This window comes from Parus major, chromosome 20, assembly GCF_001522545.3.
Source record: "Parus major isolate Abel chromosome 20, Parus_major1.1, whole genome shotgun sequence".
NCBI classification, from domain to species: Eukaryota; Metazoa; Chordata; class Aves; order Passeriformes; family Paridae; genus Parus; species Parus major.
In genome coordinates, this window is record NC_031788.1 from 8,567,703 (window position 1) to 8,592,929 (window position 25,227).

The 25,227-nt window shown below is 49.8% G+C and overlaps 1 protein-coding gene across 11 annotated transcripts in view; it reads left to right on the plus strand.

Annotated features, from left to right (window-relative positions):
* The first annotated feature begins 381 nt into the window (after positions 1-381).
* Positions 382-25,227, plus strand: part of KCNQ2 (potassium voltage-gated channel subfamily Q member 2) — a 75,206-nt gene continuing 50,360 nt past the window's right edge. For all 11 annotated transcript variants that reach the window (XM_015647711.2, XM_015647712.2, XM_015647715.2 and 8 more), the window contains exons 1-2: positions 382-697; positions 24,115-24,205. In XM_015647711.2, coding sequence (XP_015503197.1) covers positions 402-697; positions 24,115-24,205 — 387 coding nt within the window. In that variant the 5' untranslated portion in view covers positions 382-401. The remainder of the gene's footprint in view (positions 698-24,114; positions 24,206-25,227) is intronic.

Consider the following 25,227-nt stretch of genomic DNA (forward strand, 5'->3'; position numbering starts at 1 on the left):
TGGTTTGAGGAGCAGACACTGGTTTGGGGGCAGGGGGAAGATGTGTCTTGATCAGAGGGTGGGATGTCGGACCCTGCTTTAGCGGGGACCAACGCTCGGGGCAGCAATGCCAGACCCTGCTCTTCTTGCGGGGCGCGGTCGGAGCCGCTTTCTTTTCAATTTTGGTGGGCTGAGGAATGTCAAACCCGGATTTTTGGGAGTGGGGGGAGTGCGAGAGGCTGCTGCCGGCGGGGGATGCCAAGGGTTAAGGGGGCGGGCGGCGGCGGGGCGGCGCTGGCGGAGCCGATTGCAGCGGCTCCTGCGGCTTGGGCTGCGCCGGGCGCGGAGCAGCGGCGGGGAGCGCGGGCGGAGCCCCCGCCGGAGCCCCCGCCGCCCCCGGCCCCGCCGCCCCCGCCGCCACCATGGTGCAGAAATCCCGCAACGGAGGCGTCTACCCCGGGCCCGCCGCGGAGAAGAAGCTCAAGGTGGGCTTCGTGGGGCTGGACCCGGGAGCCCCGGACTCCAGCCGGGACGGAGCGCTCCTCATCGCCGGTTCCGAGAGCTCCAAGCGGGGCAGCATCCTCAGCAAGCCCCGCTCCGGGGTCTCGGGCAGCGGGAAGCCCCCCAAAAGGAATGCTTTTTACCGCAAGCTGCAGAATTTCCTCTACAATGTGCTGGAGAGACCGCGGGGATGGGCATTCATTTACCACGCATACGTGTGAGTAAAAGGGTGGGGGGCGAACCTGATGGCAGAGACCCCCCCCGGTTCGGGGTGCCCTCCTCCACCCCCTCAGCCCCCCAGATGCGCCGGAGAGGAAGGATGCTCCAGCTGCAGAGCGGGTGCGGGGAAGGGATGCCGGGTGCCAGGGCGGCTTGGGGAGCCCCGGGGGATGCTGCGGGGGGCGGAGGCTGAGCCGCTCCCCCCATCCTCTCTCAGACCGGTCGGGCCGCCCGGCCGGGCCGCGCAGCATCCCGCATCCCGCATCCCGCATCCCGCATCCCTCGCCCCAGCCCAGGCGGTGCCCGGGGACGGGGCGGTGATGGCCATCCGGGGAAAGGGGCGGGGGGGAAGAAGCTGCCCCTGCAGAGCTGGGGGGTGGCTCCCAGGAGAGGTGCGATGCACCGAGCCCCTGTCTCCCCCTGCCCGCTGCTGCTTGCGGGGGAAGGGGCTGCTCATGCGGTCGGTGCAGGGGGCTGGAGCAGCGGGAGTGATGGGTAGCGACTGTTCCTCCGTCTTGCTTGAAATCACCATAGCAATGCTGTGAGCAGAGGAACAAAAAGCTCTGCTCAGGCACCGTCTCTCCTCCCCTCCACCCCCCAGCATCCTTCCCTCCCCGGCCCCATCTTTGCCTGCTGGCTGGCTGCAGTCGGTTTGGGGCCGGGGTTGGTTCTGGGGCTCTGCTCAGGGTTCTGGAGGTATTTCTTGCCCCCCGTGGGAAGCGTCTGAATGGGAGATGTGTCTAGAAAGAAATGGTAATCAGTGTCTGGGGCTCCCTGCCTGTACAGCGGAGCGGTAAACAAAGGAGCATCCCTGGGTGCACATCTCCCCCTGGGACCGGGTTTTGGGTAGAAATGGCCCAGCTGACCCGCGTTTGGCAGAAGGATTCCCTGAATCTCTGAAGCATTGCTGCATAGGAGCGCAGATGACTTCCCGTTGTTCCCAGGATTGCAAAGGGAGGGTCAAGATAAATCTCGGTGTTACTGCAACTCCCTTCCCTCTGGGACTTTCCACAGTCCCACCGGGCTCTTCCGCAGGCCTGAGCTCAGGCTGAGGTGTTCCTACCCTTGGTGCCAATGGCTTTTTTTGTTTCGTTTTTGTGGTTTTCCTCATGGCCAGGGCCTCTGTCTACCACGGCAAAAGGATTTTCGGGGCCTTTTCTGATTTTTTCCCCCTCTCCATCCTTTTGCTGTTGTGCTGCTGTAAGATAAGGAGTTGGGATGTGCTTTCTGCTCCTCAGCCATTTTGTACATTGAGGCCTTCCTTGGAGGTGTTGGTGGGACCAGTTGGAGAGGGGAGATGCTGGCTGGGTGGAAGGTGGAGATTTGCTGAGCACTGCAGCGAGTTGGGGTCCTTGGGGGAGCTCATCTTACCAGGGAAATGAGAGAGGAGAAGAGGAAGCATCTGTGGAGCTCAGCTGAGGAGTGTGAAGTCCAGCACTGGGCATCCTGAGCGCCTTTCATGCTCCCGTCCATCCTCTGGAGTTGTGCGTGGTTTAAGTCACAAAATCTTCCAGAGGGGCCAGGTGTTCCTGTTGTGAGCTGGGTTATTGTCTGTGTGTGCACTGAGGGTGGGGATCTGTGTGCAATGTGCTGATAAACACAGGTGAGAGCTCAGCTGGGGGACACGGGGGTGACAGTGACAGGGATGGAAGGGGCTGAAAGCCAAATGACAAACAGCAGGGCTGGCTCTGACTGCCAGGGCTCTACAAACATCTTTGGTTTCCTTGGCTAACTTCTGTCTTAACTTCTGACCTGTTTGGCTGTCTGTGGTGGCATTTGCTTGGGCAGGCAGGAGAGCTCCCAGGGCAGGAGCAGGGTCACCCCAAACTGCCCCATTCCCAGTGCCCCTTGGCTCTCAGCACGTAGCTGCATCCCTCCCATCCCAAGCAGCTGCGTTTGTTCTGGGCTTGTGACTCCACTTGTATCCGCTGTGGCACCACAGGGAGCCGTGTAAAACCAGCCTCTGCCCCCACCCCTCAGGCACCTGCTGGGAAATGGAGGCTGAATTCAGGGCTGAAGTGGTAATTGCACCAATGTCTGTGAAGAGTTGGTGATACCATTATTTCATACAGTGTATTGGGAAGTTCTGTGGACTCCAGTTTTCTGTACTATGCACATGATAGGCTCAGCCTTGGCAGCTAGCTGTTAGAGTGTTTGAAGAGCTGAAGGATATGGGAACCTTCACACAAAGTTACCAGGATAAGCTCACGCATCAGTTATCCCCCCTTTCTGCCCGAGTGAGCCTGGCATGGCCTGTGCCAGGTCTGTGAGTGCTGGAATGGGTTTTGTAACTGGAAATCAGTAATGCAGACAGACAGGACTGATAAAAAGATTATTCAAAGGTGTGGGAGGATGACAAGACTGTCTCAAGGTCACAAAGTTTGTATGTTAGAGCTGGAGCCATTCCCATGTCCCGAAGGCCAGGGCAGTGCCCTACCTGTGCTATTGGGGTCCCTCTGTCTCCCCATGCCCCAAACCTCATTTTGTGCCAAAGCCTGGAGCACAAAAACACCTTTATCCCTCATCCTGAAGGGACAGAAGACTGTGGATGAGGGTGCCCTGCCCTGCCACTGTCCTGGGCTCAGTCAGCCCTCTGTACTGCCAGCACCCCTATTTCCCTGCTCCTGCTGCTCACGGGGACTTCTTGCATGGAGATTTATTTCCAGTGTGAGTGAGTTTGTGATGCTGCAAGGCTGGGTTTTATCTCAGAGATGCTCACAGACCCAGCTGACTTTCCAGGCACAGAGAAGCTCCGGGTCTGCTCAAGCAGCTCCCTGCACCCAAATCCAAGACAAAAACTTGAGATTCTCCCAGCATGGAGATATTTTAATAAATATGAGAGTAGTGACTTGGTAAGTAGCTCTGCTAAATTCCTGCCTGCAGAGGCCCAGGCTGGTTCTGCACAGGGCCATTGATGCTCTGCCTTCAGATGCCTGTGCAGGTTGCATTTATTTCCAGTGCTGCATCCTAGATCCAATCCATCTGATTTAATTCCCACCTCTTCCTGCTGTCGATCATTCCCTTTCGCACCATTTCATGCATATGAAATCAGGGAAATTCAAACCAGGGAATCTCTCACTCCCCCATCCCTGGTCTCATCTCGGTTGTTGCCTCTCCAAAAGCGCCGTTACCTCTGTGAGAAAAGCACGGTTTTATATTTCTGTGTTATGATTCATTTTTGTACTTAATAGCTCTTCCTACACTGACACAACTGGGTGACCTGCTCTTGGGAGCTGTGTGTATGATATATATGATATATATGCTATATAATATATATTTTGCACAACCCCATGGACAGCTGAGCCTGGTGGACCCCATTTTTGGGTGTAGTTAGATGTGGTCTCTGGCTCCCAGAAGTCTGAGCCTCCTTTATCTCCCACCTTCTCCCAATATTTCCCTCAACATCTTTTTCTATTTTTCTATTCCCCCAACATTTTATTTTATTATTTTTTTTTTGACAGATCCTTACCAATGCAGCACATGGCTTCATTCTGTTCAAGCTGAAACTTGAAAAGTTGAGCTGTGTCTAAATAGCAGGTCAGGCTTTCTGAGGGGTGCAGCAGCACTTCAATCTCAATTTAGTTCTTTGTACAGCTGGGCATTTGGTCTCCAAAATTTTTCCATTTTATTACTCTGGATTATTTTTTTTTTCCCTTCTAGTCCTTCTGGCTTGGTTTCCATAACTTTTCCTGTGCTTAGGAAGGGCTGAAATTGCAATATTTGAAAGTGATTTTTTGTCCCTACCTGCCATCTTAATTCAGGAGGGATCTCTGTGTTCTGTGCCAGCCTAATCAAGGTGCTCACCCTGCTCTGGGGTGTCTGGATGCACATTTGCTGATCCCTGGGTGAGCTGCTCAGGTTTGGTCCCTGAGCTGAAGAAGGGGCTGCATTTGGAACAGTGGCAAGAAAACAGCCTGGATTCAGGCACTTTTAAAGCTGTGTGCTCAGGAACCAACATAATTCTTGCATTTCCTACTTAGAATTTACAGCCCTAATGCACCTCTTTAACTGTGTTAAAAATAGTTTGGGTGCATTTTTCATCTGCATACTGTGCACCATGCATTTAGTTAATTAAGCAAGTGCATGAACTTAAATTATAATAAGGAGGAACATTTCCTTCCTGTCTAATTCTATTAAAATTTCCTTGTACCATCCCTATCCCATTTGTTCTTCCCTTCTCACCCAGACAAGCCACCTCTCTCTCCAGTGTCCTGCCTGCACTGCCTGCATCCTGGCATGGCCATGGCTGGCACAGGGGGAGCAGAGAGAGTGGCTGAGGTGCTTCTCTGGAGTTCCAGGGTTTCTCTTTGAAGAAGTGACCTCTTTTGGGACTTTTTTCACTCCTCAGAAGTGATGAAAGCATGGTTATTTCACATAGATCCATTCCCAGATAATCTCATACTCCAGAATTCGGGGTAAATGTGGTCTGACAGTCTCGATTGTCCATCCCCAAACCCTGAGGAGAGGTGATTCATGGCAAGCCCTCACCACCCTCAGCCAGGGTTGTCCTGGTGGACTGTACAGTGCCACCAAACTCAGCCCATCCACCAGTGACGTGCAGGGACCTCTCCTGGATTCTCCTTCACACCTCCAGGCTGAGTGGGATGCAGGGGCCAGTACAGATCTCCCTCCCACGGGTGCTGAGCTCAATGGACCTGCTGAGCTCTGACCTCCAGTGCTTCTGCCCTGAGCTGTGGGGCTGTGTCCGCCCCAGGGACCAGGGACCTTCCTGGTGGGATGCCTCACCAGCTCCTCTGCAGCTGCTTAGTCAGAGCTTGGTGGGAGCAACCTGATTTCAGTCACTTTAATGTGTCACGTTCCAGCCATCACATTCACCCCACACTGACATTAAGGAAATGAAAAACAAGCTGATCCCCTGGGTCACCTCCTTTTTGTGCTGCAACACACCTCAACCAGATGAGTCTTGCTACGGTTCAATGTATTAAAAAAGGAATAACCCAAAATGCAAGCCCCAAATCCTGTGCTAAAGGCAAGATGGGCACAGCTCAAAGATATAGAGTTATAAAAATCAGGTTTCTTGATTTTATATGTATTTTTTCTTTGCATTGCAGCAGAAGGAAGGGATGACAGAGTGAGACACTGTCCCGGATGAGCAGGGCACAGGGTTTGCCTGCCTGGCATCAGTGGTGCTCACAAGGATAAAAAGCATGTAAATTTAGTGTTCAGCTTCTGGGAGTTAAGCAGCAAACACTTAGCCCTGCACAACCCTTTTTAAGGTAGCCCAAATGCTCACTGATTTCTTAGTTCCTGAGGAACAGATTGTTCTTTAAATCATGGTGACAGGGAGATGTGCCAGTCCCTTTTCCCGGGGAAAATCTCATGTAATCATGTAATCTCTTGTGGAACTGATATGGTAGAGCTGAGAAAGGTGGAGAGTGGTTCCTACAAAGGATTAATGGCCTGTCCCTGTTGGTGTGATGTCCCTGTAGATCAAAGAGAGGAATCTCCAGCACTGAGATACACATTTCTTTAGAATAACGCAATGATTTTTATCCCCTGATAATCCAAAGGGAACCACATTGCAAAACCAGATTGTTGTGGTGGTCTGGACTGTTTCATGAATTTATTTAGAATGCATTTAGAGTGTATTTAGATGTACTTGACTAGTGAACACATGATGGCAAAGCCAGGTAGTGCAGAAGGACAGTGCTGCAGGGTCCTCCACCACCACGTATTTAAATGGCTCCTAATGAGGCTGCAAGACAAAAAGATGTGGGCTATTCTGACAGCCACCTGTGATGAAAGATGATTCCACCAGGACTGCAAGAGTAGATATTTCAATGTAAATTTTGCTTTCCAGTAAGAGCAATCTGTGTGATGAGCAAGTTGTGTGAACTTGCTGAGCTCCCTGAAGCTGTGGTGGCCTCGGCTCCCCACATGGTTCTCGTGGCTCACCCTGGGTCAGCTGCAAACACAGCCTCCTGTGACACTGCCTGGGTGGCCTCATGGGCATTTATTGTGAAGTACTGAAATAATTACTTGTAGATTTGGTGGGGAGTATCTCACACAAGGCACTGGATGGGATGGCAAGAGCTGCTTTGTTACAGCCTCGGGGCTGCTTGGATCTACGACTGCCAGTCAAGGAGGGAGTGCAGAGACTTCCTGCAGAGCTCTGGTCTCTCCTTGGCATCACTCCAGCCTTTTAATGTGCTTTTTAGATCTGTGGAAAAGTTTTGGTGTTGGTAAGCATCCATCCAGTGATTTTTTTTTAGTGGATTGGATGTCAAAGAGCTGACTTTTCCAAGTGAGGAAGCAAGAAGACCTCTGGAATCTTCTCACCTCTCAGTCCTGCTGGTGATTTAAAGCTACATCAGAGTCACTGGGTTTGCTGGGTGAAAGCTCTTGTGCCTGAGCAGTCACTGGACTTGGGACCTGTAATATCCAGATGTTTAAGGTGCAGTGAGCTTTCATTGTGAATTTGATGATGCTCAGATACCTGCTGGATTCCCTGTGCAAATCCCACAGGAGCCTCAGTGCAGGCTTAGGAGGGCAGATTTGCCTTCTGGAGGTGCCCATTTCTCTCAGTTGATGGCAGAGGGAGTCTAACCTCCCTTGCACACCTCAGTGAGGGCTGGGTGGGATCAGTCCAGGCAAGGAGGAGAGAAGAAAGAGCCTGGCATGATTTCAAACTGAGACAGGAGTGAGTGGAGGCTTCTCCCACCTCCTGCCACAGCCTGTGGGAACTGGGGTGTTCAAAGCCAGAACTGCACTGTGGGCATCCCAACAGGTAAGGTGGAGAGATGAGGCTGATCCACATTGAAATGGGATGACCTGGATCTGAGATCCACCTTTGAGAAGTGGTTTGGAGAAAGGAATCTTTGTAGCAAACCCTGGTCAACTCTTGTGATCTACAGCCCAAGACTGGAGAAAAATCTGAAATAATCAAGCCTTGTTGATACTGGTTGTAGCTCCTAAGCAGCTCCAGTTGTGTTCCAGAGTGAGGTGCCCAGTTACCATCTTCATTCAGAGATCCTCCTTTTTTTACTGCCTCCCCTGGGAGGGTGGGACAGGGAGAAGAAACAAGAGGACAGGCAAAGGTAGAGGGAATGTCTGGGTTAGGAGGCAGCCACTCTCTGTCTGAGCTTCTCAGCAGTCCGTCGTGGCTGGTGCTTGGTCTCTTCAGGACAGATTTTGCCTTCCGGAGGGTCTTTCCCAGGCATTCACAAATTCCTCATTTGTAAACAAACCCTGATCTGCCTGGCAGTCCTGCTCTCTCGTTTAGAGCTCTGCCAGCCCTGGGGAGGTGACAGTGTGGGAGCAAATTAGGGCTGGGGTGGCAGCAGAGCTGCTGTCACGCACTGCAAGGGATGAGCACAGCAGGGCAGGCACTCCTAACGCAGCTTCCACAGCGAGACTGTCACTCTCCATGAAGTTATCATGATGCCCAGGAAAAAAATAAGCTATCAGAAATCCTGACTGAAGGGTGACTTTTGTACACATCGTGTGTCTCCTGTGTGAGGGCAGTAAGTTGTGCCTGGGTACTTGTCTGTTTCTTGCAGATTTGGCTTGGTATGGAGGAAAAAACTAACATGGGGTGCAAAAGAAAAAGAAAAAACAACAGTCAAAGAGTAGTTAAAATGAATAGAAGGGGAGAAATATTATTCTGTTAATATTACAGCAGTTGATATTATTCTGTTAATATTATAGCATTAGCAGTGCAAGCACCACTAATGGGAGCAGAAGTCTACAGGTTTCTGTTCTGCCCATCAAGTCAAAAAGAGCCAGTCCCTGCTGGAAGACTTGGTGTACTGAGCATTCGAGACACAGAAAAGCATAAAGTAGTTGTTGGGGCACTGCTGGTAAATGTTCTTTTTGCTCCCCTTTTCTTTTTAACAGCGTTTTCTGTCACCTGATTTGCTTTTGGATTGGTGGTTTGGTTTCTGTCTGTGCTCTGGGGTTTGCAAAGGAAGGTGGGGTTGGCTTTGGCCAGCCTGTGGTCTGAGAACCTCAGCAGGGCTAAGGTTGGGCTGGGAGCATGAAGGTGACATCTTCTCCATGACATGGATCACCCACAGAGGAACAATTTTCTGGGATCTCATTGTTCATTACAGATGCAGCATGTAGAGAGGGCTGGGAATGGGTCTTATTGACTTTCTCCTGTTGGAGTGTTTGTTACATGTGGCAGTGAAATGACAGCTCTGGGAGATGTTCCCTGCATGTTTATGGGTTTGTGCTCAACTCAGAGTCTCAAAGTGACCATCAATTGAGTTTATGCTGGCTGGGAGGTTTGTTACCTGATGTGAAGAATGTAATAAGGGATGTAAGAGCACTCTGTCTTTCACTCAACAGGAGAGCAAAATAGGTAAATATAAATACCTGTATATTATAGCTGGACAAACAGAGAGAGGCTCTGTTTCCTCCTGCCACTTCAAGACATATGGTGGGTAAGCCTGAGTGCTTCCAGGAGTGCCAGTGAAAAACAAAACCTCTTCCCAATAACAAGGACTACTCAATGCTCTTCAGGCAGGTAGATTGCAGGAAGGGCTTAGGCTGGTGTGACCATTGCCTCAATGCTGGACATTGTTATTTTTCACTGGTTACACTTCCTTCCTCTTCCTTTTTGCCTGGCAAGGCTGGGAATGCCAAGTCTTGCCCAGCTGACCTATTGCTAGGCCTTCCTCCAAGCTTTCTGGAGTTTATTAGCAGCGATTTGTGCTTTAAGGACTAGTGAGATCCCTGAGTCATCCCCCTAGGCAGGGAGCTATTTATTTCAGTGTGTGTGTTACACTCCCTGGGAGTGGGTGTCTCTCTTCCGCTTTTGGATCCTGCCCTGACACTATATAAAGACTCCAGGCTTGAATGAGCAACAAAACCAACCCTCAAGCTGGCTCCATCCTTTGGAAGATCCTTCTCTCCTGGCTGCAGGAGCATGGCTGTTTGGAGCATGGGTAGGAGCTTGCATGGGATGTTTGTCCATCTCGGGGTGGGGAGCAGCTGGGACAGCTCGTGGGGACCTGAGCACGCTCTATGTCCTTGAGCAGCAGTTCTTGCTCTTCAGTGGCTCATGGCTGAGGGGGAGGTGGGATTTGTACCCTTTTTTTCCCCCAGAGGTTGCTCTGCTGATCCTGTTGGGTTTTTGATTAGTGTGGTTTTCATTATTTAGAAGAGATGAGGCATTGAGGAGCTGTAAGTCTCCACTGGTAGCAGAGCAGGGACTGGAGGTGGCATGGGCAAGCGTGGCTGGGCTCCTCTGAGACACTGCCAGTGCAGCAGTTTTGTGGAGTCCTTTTCCCCAGGATGAGCCTTTCCAGACACACCCCATGCCTGCAGAAAGCTGCCCTGCAGTGATCTGGGGAGAAAGGAGTAGCACCTCTCTGGGAGCTGCACAGAAGCCAGCGTGTTAATGGCAGTGTTCATCCAAAAGCTGACTTCACACCCAATTAAACATCACCCTGAGCCAGAGGGACAAGTCCTCATGTCATTATGTCTTGAACTCAATTGCTGGCACTTCATGAGGGCTGTGTTTCCATAGCCTGAGGGAACGGAGCATTTAATCCGTATCAGCTCTAAAGGAACTTGGTTAATGTGATCTCTGGTTTGGTTCTTGTGGGTAGGGGATGCACATCTCTGTCATGGGCTGTTTCTTACTTATGGATATTCCTGTAAGGAAGGGAAAAGACTTAGAGAGAAGGAGAATTTCCTGAGCTCTTTGGCTGTAACTTACTGGAATTTTGCATAGATTTTTTTCTTCTTCTCCACATTTTCTTCTTTTAACATCTAGATGTTTTTAATACTATTCTTAATTAGCAGCTTCTCGCTTATTGTGCCAGCTAATGAGGAATAGGAAGAATTTCTGCACTAACCTTTTGTAGCTGATGATGTTTTTATTTTCTGCAACATAAAACAGATATAATTTGAAACCTTCTCTGAGCTGCTCCTTCAGACCCAGAGCCTGCACCCTCCCCCTCGATGCAGTTGTGGGTGGTGGGAGCACCTCAAGTCATATTAAATGACACAGAGAGAGCTGCTGAGGCTTGGTATGAGGATCAGTAAATTAATGGGATAAATAGAATCATAGAATTGCATTAGAAGAGACCTTAAAACTTATTCCACACCCCTGCTATAAGCAGGGACAACTTCCACTGTCCCAGGTTGCTCCAAGCTCTGTCCAACCTGGCCTTGAACACTTCCAAGGATCCAGGGGCACCCACATCTTCTCTGGGTGACCTGTGCCAGGGCCTCACCACCCTCACAGGGAAGAATTTCTTCCTAACCTGATTCTGTTCTCTGTCTAACCTTAGATAACACCATGTAGGTATGAAACTTGGGTTTAATTTGGCAATGATTTTAAACAATCAGTATGTGGAGAATTATTTGGGGTTGTAAATATAGGAAAAGGTAATGGAAGCATGTGAATATGACAAATGAATAGGACTCTAAAGCTGTTTCTATCTTACTGTTTTTACCAGGAGGTGGAGATGTAAACATCTAAAAGTAGGTGGGGCATATCCTAACCTTGGGTCTCACCCAAACTTTGGAGTCCTACTAATAGCTCAGGGCTTGATCTTGCCTGGACTTGGCCCATCCATCTGCAAGAACTTGGGCACCTGGGGAGCACCTCTGTCAAACCTGCCATTTTTGCTTCCCCTCTTTGCAGACAGCCTTCTGTGGGTGTATGTTTGGCAGAGAGCACCTGCCCAAACCCCAGCCTGCTGTAGGTAAATGGGCTGAACCTCCAAAAGGACTCAGTCCTTTCTGGCCTTGCTCTTCCCCCCTTGGGAGCTGATGGCTACTGAAAATCACAGAGAAATGATTGAAGGTATTGAGATCCCCATCTGTTTCTGGGGGAGCCCCTCTACCCTGCAGCCACATCCCCATGGGATGTGTTGGGAAGAGTGGCTGGAGTGAGGCCTGACCCTGTGACAGCATTCTCTGCTGGCTGCAGTGGCCTGGTGGGATGTGCATCCCATCTGGGAAACACAAGGGCTGCTAGAGCCCAGGGCAGCAGCACAGGCCTGAGGGGCTTGCTCACTTGTTTTCTATTTGCTAAAAGACAGCAGAAATTAAATGAAGATTAATTAAACTTTTTTTTTTTCTTTTCTTTCCCTCCTTCCTGCTTCCTCTTGCTCTTTGCTGTTTCTAGGGAAGACTGAAAATACATGCGAGAGAGGAAGCTCAGCTCTGAGCATCCTTTCACAGAGCATATGGCCCCCCTGGGACTGCAGGGAAAGGCCCTCTAATTATGGGGAAAGTCCTGCGAGGCCGGGTTACACAAGCAGGATGGAGCTGCTCCTTGGTTTAGCAGCAGGCTGAGGATGCTGTGACTCCAAATTCTACCTGGCTGTTTTCCATTCATCGCTCCGTGTGGCTGAGTGACCTGAGCGCACAGCACAGAGCTCGCACGGGGCTCCGGGCCAGGCAGGGATAGCGGGGATGTGCGGGATCGTGAAAGGGCCGCTGGATATTTACAGTGCCCGCTGACATAATGCCCAGGCAGCCCGAGCAGGTCTCGGGGCCGGCTGACAGTCGCCAGGGAGATGTGGCAGCGATGGCAGCAGTGAAGGTGACTCCTGCCCGGCTCTGGCAGGAGCTGCTGCCCTGATGGGGACTCCTGCTGCTCATGGGCTCCGGAGCCAAGCCAGAGCCCAGGAACGGGATTTAAGACTGCTGCAAACGCCTTGAGCTGTTACCTAGGGGTGGACTGAACCTTTGGCTGTGGTGCTGGGCATGGCCTGGGGTTGTGTGCTGGAGGACATTGCTCCTGTGAGCTCCAGGGTGGCTTTGTGCTGTCGTTTCAGATGCTGTGCTTGCTCGGGTCCACGTGAGCCCTGGTTGCTGGTGTGCTTTGCAGTTGTTTTGTGCCAGGCTTTGTGCTACTCCAGAAGGATTTATCTCTTGCTGAGGGCCATGGACATGTCTTGAGCTAGACCTGGGCTTAACCTCAGCTGTGCCTCTGTGTGCTGGGGGAAATCATCACCATTTTCCAGTTGGGAGCTGAGGGACAGAGAAATTCAGTGACACAGGATGCCTGCAGCATAAAAATCCAGCATCCCTGCTCCCCAGGCTGTTACTCTAGCCTCTCCATCCTCCAGCTGCAATAACCATTTCCCATACAGGCTGGGAGCCTTCAGGATTTGTCTTTGTCCCATCACGCCTTCCTAGGTTTTGCATTATTAAATATTGTCTCTGATCTCCATTATAAATGTTTTTAAGGCATAGTTACTTATCAGAATAGAAAATGCTCTGGTTTTGGCTTCATCTGCTTATGGGATTTACAAAAAATGAGAACAGTTTTTAAAAAGGGGTCTGGAGGTGTTCAAGGCCAGGTTGGACGGGGCATGAAGCAGAGGTCTAGTGAAAGGTGTCCCTGCACATGGCAGGAGGGTGGGGACAAGGTGATCTTTATGGTCCCCTCCAACCCGAACCATTCCATGATTCTATCAAAACCAAAAAAATCATGAGGGGCTTCAGAGGCAGGTAAACAGAGCAGTGAAACCTGTCCCAGAGGATGTCCAGGTTTGTTCCAGTGGGCACTGATTCGTGTCTTCTGATTAAAACAAAAGCACATTCATCAGCGTTGATAGGCTGAAGGGTGTTTGCTGTGACTTCCACGGTGCCAGGTTTTAAACTGTGCTCTGGAAGTGCTCATCCCACATCCTCACCACCCCCTCCTGCAGCTGACAGTGGCCCCAGCAAACCAGCCTGGCTGTGTTAGACCCAGGACTGCACCTCTGGCTTAGAGGGAGCAAGGAGAAGGTGCAGATGCAGAGCAGGAGACCCAGGGCCAGCTGCTGAGCTCAGTGCTGGTTTCCTGTGGCTCCTGCAGTCCTGGCTGTGATTGCCGTGATTCCCAAGGTCAGATTGGTGCTCGCTGCCTGTAAGGAAAGGGTGGTACCTGCAGCTCTGCAGGAGATGGCTTGAGCAGCACAAACCCAACCGTGCTCCTGCTGTTGGTCATTCCCTTGCTGCAGCAGGGTCTTGCCCCACAGCTGGGCACATCTGTGTGCATCTGTACCAGGCACCTGCAGCATCCCCGAGTGCAGCTGCTGGATGTGACCCAGGCAGGTGATTCCCTGCTTTTCCAGAGGAATGAACTGTGGAAGCTGCCTTGGGAGTAAGATGGGAATTTGATATATGATCTCACTGCTGTCAGGCTGGCTCTGATTTCCTCAGGACCCCAGGGGAGAAGGACCATCTCCTCCTCCTGTTCCCAGGCTAAGCTGCAGCGGCTCTCCCAGGCAGCAGTACAGTGATGCCGCAGGGCTGGGGGAGCTGCTGGGGGACTTGGATCATGCCTGAGAAAAGGGGGTTAAAAGCAGGTTTTTGCAAGCCTTTGCCTGCCATTTTAAATGGGAAGGATGTTTCCCTGGCAACGAGATGGATGCTTCCCAGCAGAGCATATGGCTTCCATCGACTTTGATTTACCAGCGTGTTGAAATGGCAGCTAGATAATCTCTCTTCAGCTTTACTGTGTCCATGCCCTGTGTCCCTGTTCCTGAGGAGTTTTTAAAGGGTCCAACCCCTGCAGTGCTGCTCCTGCTCCTGTCCCAGGGCTGCTGGGGTCCCATGCCAGGGCTGGGTCTGGGGACCTCTGCAAAGAGGGACCTGCACAGAAGAGCTGAGCATCACCCAGAGCAAGGAGCTGGAGGGTGGGAAGGAAAACCTTCCCTGCCTTTGCTGCCTTTCCCCAGCCATGCAGCTCCTCCTCCTCAGAGATTATAATCCACTGCTCTCTCTTCCTATTCTCCTCCCTGCTTTAAATCATTTTTAGATGTTTTCCACCTTTCACCACACAATCATCTGCCTCCTGCAGCTTGCTATTTATTGTTGTGTTTACTGGCACAGGGAAATAAGTAAAGGGAACAAAACTGTCATTTGCTGTGCGGGGGAACATGAGGGAGCTGCTCTCTGGGAGCTCGTGGCTTTCCCAGGCTGGTTGGTGTGTGCCAGCCCCATGGAGCTCATGTGGCAGCTTCCTCTCAGGGGCAAAAACAGAGGGCAAGAGGTTCTTATCCTCACTGCTCCCCATCACTTTGGAAAACTTGATAAAAATCAGCCAACAGGTCCAAATTTTAGGTAGAGACAGGGTGGGAGCCAGACAGGGCAATCATGTGAGGCTCATCCATTGCCTTAGGAGTCAGGAGATGCACAGATCACCTGGTTGGTGCTGTCTGAGCCTGATTCCCTCCTGCCCATGTCTGGGTGCCTCACAGCAGTGAGCAGCAGTGGGGGCAGGTGTGGGGTTTGGGAACTGGCTGGGTAATGTACCCTTAGCTGAAGTGAAGAGGTTGTGCTGACTTGGGAACTGCTGCATTGCAGGGACAGCTGGAGGGGGACAGGCATCATTCCTCCCCCCTTCCACTGATGGATGTCTGGGGGGAGCTTTGGGTGAGGCAATGTCACCTTTTTTGCAAGAATCCAGGTGAGCACAAAGGCCCTGACCTGAACGTGCTGGCTCTCAACCCCAGCGCTGCTTGCAGCAGGCCCCCAAAACTGCCCAGTTCAAACGAGGATCCCTCACTGAACTGAAGTTTCTTTGATTTCCTGTGCCAGAGCCATGGCTTTCCTCCACTTTCTGGAGGGTTCAGCTCTCTGGGCAGCCTCTCCCTCTGCAAAAGGTTCTCGATGTGTGAGCTGCTCCACACCTGGCCATCCACCTGCAGAATGTGTGTTATGCCAGGGAAGAAGTGAGAGGTGACAGAAGTGAATAATTGTCCTTTGGTGCTGGGGATTGATTGATTAGGTGCAAAGAGAGGCTGTGTCCTGGCAGACCTGGCGCTGTCTGTGCAGGAGTCATGAGCCATGAGCTGAGGAGGTGCCCATGTGGATGGTGGCAGGATGATGTCCCCATCGCCCCTGGGGAGCACAGACCTGGCTACTGCCCTGGGGAACTTTGCTGATGGAGAGGAAAAGGTGCAAAAGGACTTTTGAATTCAGAGTTGCATCTCCTGGGAGACTCAGAATAGTTCTGTTACTGGTGAATTTAAGCAGGGATTGGACTGGCAGCTGGTGTGATGTTCTCCCCTCCCTGCGGCATAACTGGGCTGGTTCAGCAATTTTTTAGGGCTAAAGAGCACTGTCTTCTAAATGCTGAGCTCTCCAGAGATCTAAGTTTGTTTTGCATCCTTCACCCTGGGCAGCTCCTCTGGGCTGCCTGTCTGCATGGCCCAGATGCTGCTCCTGGAAAAATGTTCCCATCCTGACAGGAGCAGCTTCACCAGCAGGGAAAGCACCAGGGCCGTGTCCTGCCACCTCTGCCAGGTGAGGATCATGATGTCCTACCAACGTGGGGAGGGGATGCAGAGCTCCAAAAGTGACCACTGGCCTTTTATTTCTGGTGCTGCACCTAATCCTGCATTTTCTCTTGTGCCAAACTCAGCTGTCTCTCAGGCATCGCGGGGTTTGGACCCAGCTGAGCTGGAGCTTCTCCTGTAGCAGTGCAGCCCCTTGGCTTTCAGGGGATTATTCCTGATTTGTGCTGGAGTGGGTGAGAGGGAACATCAATCCTGATTATTGTGACATTCCTGTTATTCCTTGTGGGGTTTTTTTACCTAGTTTGGAGGTCATAATCTTTTGGGGACTGAAATCAAAAGGCTGTAAACCAATTCTTTTGCACCTTTGCTGTGAGCTCCTGCTCACTGCCTGGGACAAGAGAGGTAAAATTAAACAGATGTTGAAATTACCAACTCTCAGGCATATTATCTGGGCAGTTTGCAAATGCTTCCTTATTTTCCCCAAGACTCTGTTAATTAAACAAATGAATGAACAAATGAAATTAGCAGGGCTTTGGTAATTCTTGCATTTTACACTTTGGTGTTATCCATTAGCCTCTGGTTCTCAGAAACCACATCCTTGTCTTCTAATTATCAAGGAATGAAGCTGGGATGGACCCTGGGAAGTGACTGGGGCATCTGAGTGCCTTCAAAATTGCCAGTATCTCATCTGTTCTCCTTCACTCTTAGCTGGGAGGGAGCCCAAGAGCAACAGCTCTGGGGTCCTGCTTTTACAGGAGCAAAGCCTGAAGTCTCACCCCTGGGGAAACTGAGGTTTTTAAAGGCAGCACAAGGATTTTGAACCATTTAGTTGCCTTCTGTGGGTCTGGGACAGTTCAGGTGGCTGCTGAGAGCCGCTGAGCCCCTGTTGCTGCCGCTCCCTGAGGATGTTCTCAGCAAGGATTTTTGTTTCTGAGGTGCTGAAATTCGTGGTGCTGTAGAACTAGTGCAAAGTCAGAGATGGGGAAGTGAAGCTGAAGGAGCTCAGTGGGATGGAGCTCGTCCTTCGTGGGCAGGAAACCTCAGGCTCCAGCTGAATCTCTGCTTCTGGGACAGACCTTTGAAAAAGCGGCTACTATTCCTGTCTGCCGCGGGAACCAGCCCGATTGGAGACAATCTTCCTATCTGCAATTAGACCAGAGCCTATTTTTGTATATCACATTCCCTCGAGGAATGTTTAGATGAGATGCAGCATTACATTTTATAGGGACAGCTTTCTTTTAACCCAGTTTTAGAGCTCGCTTAAGTCAGGTGGAGTGATTTGCCCAGGTCAGTCAGAGGAGTTTGACCTCAGCAAGAGGAATTTTAATTCCTGCATGCTCCAAGCATGCAGCATTTCCTTGGCTTCTGAAATTTACTTTTCTTGAGGTGTTGAGGCTTAAGAAACAGAAATAACTTGATCTTCAAACAGGGATAAAGGTTGGATCAGGAAGGTTTGTATTCCTGGGCTCACTAGTAATGATTTCTCCAGGGTGGGGAGGAAGCAGAGGCTCTTTTGGGGGAATACCCTGTGGGATGAAAGAGAGGCAGTGCTCAGATTTCAATCTGAATAATATGGGTATTGCATGAGACAGCAACTTTCCCTCACATTAAAATCAATGAACATGATCTGAATAAATGCCTGCACAGACATTTTAAGAATTACTTAAATGTCCAATATTTTATACTCTTAATTTACCTCCCAATGCACTATAATTGCACCGTGGGCTTTAGGATTCTCTCCCATGAACCATTTCTGCAGCTGCATGAATATATTTCTCCCCACCAAATTTTTTGAAAGAAAGCCTGAGCCCAGCAGAGCTGGATCCCAGCAGGAACAGACTCTTCTGGCAGGTGCACAGGCTTGATTAATACTTTGGGTTTTCCTCCAGACATCTGGCTCCTCTGAGGCTGCGTGTGCAGGGCGAGGAGAATACGCAGACAAGCATTTCCAAGTGATTCATTCTGGGTGAGGACAAAGCAGAACATTGGAGCTAGAACTTTGCATGCAGTCATTATTATTAATAAGGCTTTTATTCAGCCTAAGTTAGATGATTAGAGCCAGCCTGTAAAAAACCCAAGCAATTCCTTACATTTAACTCCTTTTCCCACTGTAAGTGTTCAGATCTTGATCTCCATTCCCTGGCATTTCCAGACAGCTTTTGTTCTTTGAGGCTTCAATCCAGAAAATCTCTTAAGCTCACTCTTGCTCCTAAGTGTGAAGACACACAATCCTTTTCTGGACTAGGGACAAGTTATTTCAAGTCATTTCAATTTCAGCTCAGATTCCTGCAGTCCAAGGGTTTGGATCAGGATTCTGGCACTCCTGTTACAAGCAAGGACAAAAGGCTGGAGGAGCTTTTGGAGTGGAAACCAATTTCAGAAGTGGTGGATATTGAAGGAAAAATTTCCTAAATCCTGCTTTTATTTCTGAGAAATGTCCTAAACAGAAGGAAAGCAGGGCAAGAGGTTTTCCTGTGACTAGGTTGTGCCACTTTACCATACTCATACCAGGGGGTTTCACAGATGTGTAGATGTGGCACTTGGGGACAAGCTTCAGTGGTGGCCTTGGCAGTGCTGGGGAAGGGTTGGACTCAAAGATCCCTGAGGGTTTTTTCAACCTAAATCATTCTATGATTTTCCTTCCCATCCCAGGGCCAGTCCTTTAACGTGGATCTGTAAGAGCCATTTCTCTGTAGCCTGATGAATTCTCACCTCCCAGCACACCATCTAAAGCCTCACTGTGCACACCACAGCCTTCCCTGGAACACTGCTTTGGTCCTCTGGAGATGCTCCAGCTCACCTTTCAGACCACCTGCTCCAGTGGAAGGTGTCAGCCCCAAGGCAGGGGCTTGGAATTAGGTGATCTTTAAGGACCTTTTCAACCCAAACCATCCCACAGTTCACACCACAGTCCTCAGTGCTCTTTATGGCTTTGTACAAGCAAGGAGGTTCTTACCAAGGCTGCTCAGGCATCACCTGAGTGCACTGAGAGTGCACAGGAGCTGAAAATGTTGTCCCAGACAGGCCTTTGATAATGATTTATTAAAAAGTTTATAAACCATGACAATCCCTGCCTTGGAGCCAGCTGGTGTGTTCACCACAAACAATGTTTCCTACCCACATGGATGCTCAGGGATCCTCCAGGCTCATCCAAGGAGCAAAATCCCAGGAAAGAGGATGGGGCTGGGCATGGCCAGACCTGAGGGGATTGAGATGCCGTCAGGAGTTATTTTTGGGAAGGAGAGCACCAAAAGGCAGGACTCTCCACTTCTATTTCCAGCTCTTCTAGTGACAGGATTTGCTTTGGGAGATGATTTTGGCTGAGACCAAGGGATGTGGGAACCCAGAGTGAGGTATTTAGGCTTCTATTCAGCCTTGGAAATGAGCAGCCAGGTTGCAAGTCACAGCAGGATTGCTCACATGAATAAAGATGATGGATGCTCCTGGCTAAGGGTAGGTGCCATACAACAAAGTCTTTATTGCTGGAAAAGTCACGGCTTTCTCAGCGTTTTTCTTCTGACTCAATGGAGGTTTAAATTGAGCTGCAAATACTCCCATTCTGATTTCGAGGCTCTCTGAGCACTAAAAGGCATTTGCCAATCTCTGTTTTTCTTCGCTGTGGATGCTCTTTCACCTTCACTTATTGTCATTTCTGTATTTCCCTGGCCTTTGATTTACATCAAAGTTTTAAGTACTTGAACTGCAGCGTTTTACAGAGCCCACAGCAAATGGATTTACTGGGATTGCAGCTGGATTGCACATAAGCATGTCAGTTTTATTTTAGCACAATTATCAATGCCTTGTTTACATCCCCAAAGTAATTTTCAAGTGTTTTAAATGTTTTAAGTTGCTTTTCATTGTGCAGCTCTTGAATGCCTGTAGTGAAATACTCCTTCCTTTCCAGCTTTGCCCCTTCTAATTAAACAAATCATTAAAGTCCTTTCCCAATTCCAGGGAAAGCCATCAAAAGTGGGCAACAAGCACAGTGGCTTATTAAAAACTTCTGTCACCTCCTTGTGCTGTATCCATCTCCATCTCCAGGAATCCAGTTGCTAATTAGTGGTGCTCCATCAGAAGAACCCCAACATTTCTGAATGTCAGTGAATGCTATTTGAATATGAGTATTTTAGGAATAAATTTAGAAGCCTTTTAAAATTCTTATGTAAATGGGCATGTAGATTCCAAGGGGGTTTCTTTTGGAAGGCAAATTAGATGATTAACCTGAGCAGCTTTATGATGATTCCATCATGTGCTTTCACTGAGGAAGGAAAGAAAAAAAAAAAAAAAAGGACAATCTTTCATGTTTCATGCCATTTTAAGTATTTTTATTTCCAAGGGGGAGTTCAGTCATTCCTTTTTCTGTTGCTAACCTGAAGCACGGTGGATATGAAATCTGGATATGCAGATTTTGGGCTGGGATTTAAAAACTGTAATAAGAAGCTTGCACGGGTGTTTTAAGTCAACATAACCTTTGGATGTAAAGTCAGACTTTGGAGGTCTTTGGAATTACTGGTATTAGCAGCAGTCAGATTTGCACAGCTGAGTCTTGGCTGAGCTTAAAGGTCTCAGCAACAGGTATGAGGGGTGTCAGAGCAGCAGAAGGGGCTGGGGGCCTGCAGGAATGAGGTGGGTGAGAAAATGCAATGAGGTGTCCTTCTCCAACAGGCAGATTTCTCCTTTCTGTCCCTCTGGAGAGGAGACAGTGGTCCCAAACCACCCTGAATCCTGCCCGGAGTTTTGGGGATGCTGGGTGCTGACTCCACAGCAGGACCTGTCTGCTCAACAGGAGGATATTGTCTTCTCCAATGTTCCAAGCAGAATTGGCATCTTTAATGTAAAAATCATTAGATGGGACCTAATTAATGTTCCTTATTGCACATGAACATTTCCCAGAGTCAGGCTGCAGACGTAATTTGCTTTCATTAGATACGTAGCTTTAAAAATTAGATTCATCCTAACTGCTACACTATTTATTGGCTTGTTTCCCTTTCCTTAGCTATCCATTATCATCTGGAGCCCTTTCCTGATCTGTCTGGGTAGATTAGGTGGAATTAAAGCAGAGTCCAGCTTCCTGTTCCCCACTGCTCTCCCTCTGTGGCAGCTCAGAGGATTCATGCCCCGATGTGCACGTACCTCCCAGCTTCTCTCCTCCACTCTCTGTCCAAAGGGGATCTGCAGATCCCTGAAACCCTCCCAGGAGCCAGACAGACCTCAAACCCCCTCCAGAGCAGTTCCCTTGCAGAAAGGTGCCATTCTCTGAGTCTCCTTTTCCAGCCCCCAGAGGCTGGTGGGGCACAGGGCCGGGCAGAGGAGCTGCACATCACTTTGGAGCTATTTTGGGATTCGTGTGCAGCTCATCCTGTGCTGATCCAGAGCCTGCATCCCTTGCTGGCAGGACTGCTCCTTACCTGGTGGCTGGGCCAGGGAGATTCCTTACCTGTTGGGACTGAGCCAGGGGGAGGTTTTTGTCCCTGTGGGATTTGGCTGTGGATCTCCCATGCTCTGCTGGAGAAGCTGGTGCATTCCCTGCTGCCTCCTGTGCTCGGCAGAGCTGTAATTAATGCTGGCCCTGCCAGCCTGATCTGCATCAGGTCTCCCTGGCAATGGAAGCTCTGGGGAGCCCAGAGTGGAAATTGCAGCAGCCCTGAGCTGGCCCTGGGGAGCTGAGGAGCACAGGGAGGCTGGGAATGAGGCTGCAGGGATGTGCTGGAAGGGGGAGAAGCAGCAGCCACGTGTCCAACTTCTCCAGCAGCGCCTGGAGCTGCCCCAGCTCTCCCCATAACCACGGCTTGCACAATCTGTCCTTGGGATTTGAAGTGATAAAGCAAATTCTATTCCTGTTTGTTCTCCCTGTCCTATCAATATCTGTCTAGTGACAACTTAACATACAGGAATCCTCTTTTTTTTTGTGGTGTGTGTCCCTGCCAGGACTCATGAATTGATAGTGGCTTCATTCTGGATCCATCCAAGGTGATCAACTGAGCAAAAACTGTGTGCAAGCCTGCTCTGATATTGGCACTTTGCTTTCAGCCCTTCCTCAGGCACTTTACAGTGATGCTTGGTCACAAAAACAAATACAACTCACAATCTACTTCTCTAATCAGAAAATGTAGAATTCTCTTTCCCTTGATCCCTTTTCATTATCTTATTTTTGTTCGGTTGGTTTTGTTTTGTTTTGTTGGGGTTTTTTTTTGTTTTTCCCCCCCCCCCCTTTTTTCTCTCATTGATTATTCATTTGTTTCTCACTTCAACATAGCAAAATTGCTATGCTTGTTGTTTGCAGCAAAATCTGGGCTATTCCAGGAGTGCAGCAACCTAGTTGCAGCTCCTTCCCTCCTGGAGTGTGGGATTCTGCTCCCCCTGCCACGGTGTGGGCAGCACTGGGGCCCCTTCTCCAGCTCCCAGGGCATGGCCCCAGCAGTCTGGAGGATGTTGGGAGGGATGGAGTCCATCTGACTGCAGGGCAGGTTCTGGTGGGATTGTTTATGGCAAGCTTTTAAAAAGACCAGCTTGGGGAGAAAAGAACAATTAAAGTGAGACCTGGATAAGGCATTGAGTGATGTCATGGATGGGATTGCAAGTGAGGTTTTCTTACTCTCCTGAGGTTGTTTCAAGTGTCTGCACACCAAATCTGGTGTGAGAAAGAGAAATTTGCAGTGAGAAGTCAGGAAATTATCTGCCTGATACTGGATTCATCTTGTGGCTGATAAAGCTCAGCCTTGGCTGAGATGGCTCTGAAGGTCCCTTACTTCCAGCAGTCCCTACCTCACCACCAGGTTTCAGCCTGTGGTTCGAATAAATTCTGCAAATCTCCCTATTTTTACTTGTTACTGTGACATTAATGGTCACTGCAAAGCCACAAGCACGACCTGGTGGTGTGAAACTCATTTTCTTTATTCACCAAAAAGCAGCAGCCCCCACCAGCAGAACCAAACCTTATAAATATTCACAATGCAGTTTGTAGGAATGCGAGACAAAGTCAGACAAATGAATTATTTAATGCTCTTAAAGAATGCAGCTTTTAGTTTCTCCTTGCGCTGGCCTACTTTATTGTATTAGTAAATCGATCCCAAGTAAATTAATTTCCCTGCTTTTGTTGGAACAAGCAGTGGGCAGGGGTGGAAGCCTCCATCCTTGAGCAGATGCCAGGACACCTCGGCAGCTGCGGATTCAGGCGCTGAGTGTCAGAAGAGAGTCGAGCTCCTGTCACTCATTCGGTGCCCTTTGATTTGCATCAGAACATGCAGCACTGGGCAGCCTGGCTGGGGACAGGCAGTGAGTGACAGCCTGGGGTGGCACTGCCCAGCCTGCTTTTGGGAGGCTGCCCGTGGATGTAGATGTCAATGAGATCTGGGTGCACGCTGGGGTTTGAGCATCTCCCAGTTCTGTGGTAAATCAGCGACTGAGAGAGCTGATACCAGAGTTATATCCCCACAGCTTATGGCAGGATGAGGCTTCTTTTGTCCCCGAAGAGCTGGGACAGAGAGCAGCCCAGCTCCCTCCCCAGTGCCAACAGCACCAAAATCACATTCCCTTGGGCTGGATCAACCCCCATGCCTGGCCACAGAAGAGCAGAGTAACAGCCAGTGATGCTCCACAAAAACCCAAAAAGTTGCCAGCCTTTCCAGGCAGCAGGAAGTTAATGTGGAGTACCTGCCTGAGAAAAGAACATTAAATCCACCCAAAATGTCCTAATCTGGCAAGAATTGCAGCACCACTTCTGTGTGAGCTTTTGTAGATGTAAATGTATAAGTAGAGCAGGAGTGGAGCTCATGCTCAGCCTATGCTCCTGCTCCTCAGCCAGATGCTCCCCTCTTGTCCCAGCTAGAAATTTCCCTGCTCATTTGGATGCTTTTGGATGCATCTGAACCTTGCTGAAAGAGCTGATGCTTCCTTGGGGAAAAAACGTCAGAAGTGACCAGAGCTGCCAGCTGGAAGGGGAACTGGATTGGCACTGGCCAAACTGGGGACAGTCCAGTGGGTCCATCCACACATCCACAAGAAGCCCTCCATCTAGCAAAACTGGGCACTTGACTTATCCTTTTTATGTGGTGGTGTAGCAGCTGTGCAGTAAATACTCAGAGAGAAATTTATCCAAAGTTGCCCTCTGAGTTTGTTGGATAAGTACGAAAATTTACTGCCATTAAGGCTGACCTTCTCTCTCTCTCTCTCTCTCTTTCTCCCTTTTTGTGTCCTTTAGTTTTCTACTAGTGTTCTCCTGCCTGGTGCTGTCTGTCTTTTCGACCATTGATGAGTACCAGAACAGCTCAGAGGGGGCCCTTTATATCCTGGTAAGTGGGGGCTGACAGTGAGGTATTAAAATCAAATCAAATCCACACAAACCCCTGAGACTGGGGGTGTTTGAGGCAAGAATTTAAGCTGTCCCTTGTGAGAAGGGGACCACTCAGGCCTGTGGGACAGAAATGGGAAAAACTTTTTAAAAATCTACAGCTGCTAGCTTCATCAGTCTCCTCTCCTTTTGTCTGTTTTCCTCTTCCCCATTCCTGCCCTACATCAAATCAAAGAATGCTGCAGACTAATTGGGGCTTCACCGGGTTTGACACATGAGAAAGGTGTGACAGGATCTGAGAGGGAAGGGAGCATGCACAGGGTATTCAGGTGGAGATGATGGAAAGAGCTGGAAAGAGATGGAAAGAGACAGAAAGAGCTGGAAAGAGCTCATGTGGCATCAAGGGATGGAGCATCTGCACCAGATCTCCCAGCACACACAGGCAAACCGAGCCAGTTTTATAGGGAAAATGCTGACATCCCCTTTTGTCATCCTCTAGGATTATTCCCATTCAGTGATTCCCATCTCTGCTCTTGCCTCAGCATTAACTGAGTTGAGTCCTGGAGGCTGGTGGCAGGGAGACAACGAGGTGTTCATCATTCCTGTGCTGGGGGAACAAGCACAAGATGAGGAGGGTAGAACTCCAGTTCATGTCTACAATGTGCAGCACCTCTCACCACCCTGGGGAGGGGGAGGAAAGACACAGGAGAAGAGATCTGATGATCTTTCAAGCCTGGCTCTCTGTTGAGTGGTGCAGACTGCTCAGTAATGACTTTTCTGAGGTGTATTTTTCTGAGGTCGTGGGTTTTTCCTGGATTTGGGAGCATGGTGGCCCGGCTAGCTCAGTGATGAGGTTTCTCTTCACTCGGGTTTCGAGCCAGCATATGTTTGTGGGGTTCACTGATTTTCTTCAAGAATTCAAGTCTATAGAGCGAGTAAAGAAATCAGGGGGGGACTCTCTCTCTGGTTTGCATTCCACAGTTTATTTCTGTGAAGGGGAATCCAAAGGATGAGAGACAAAGG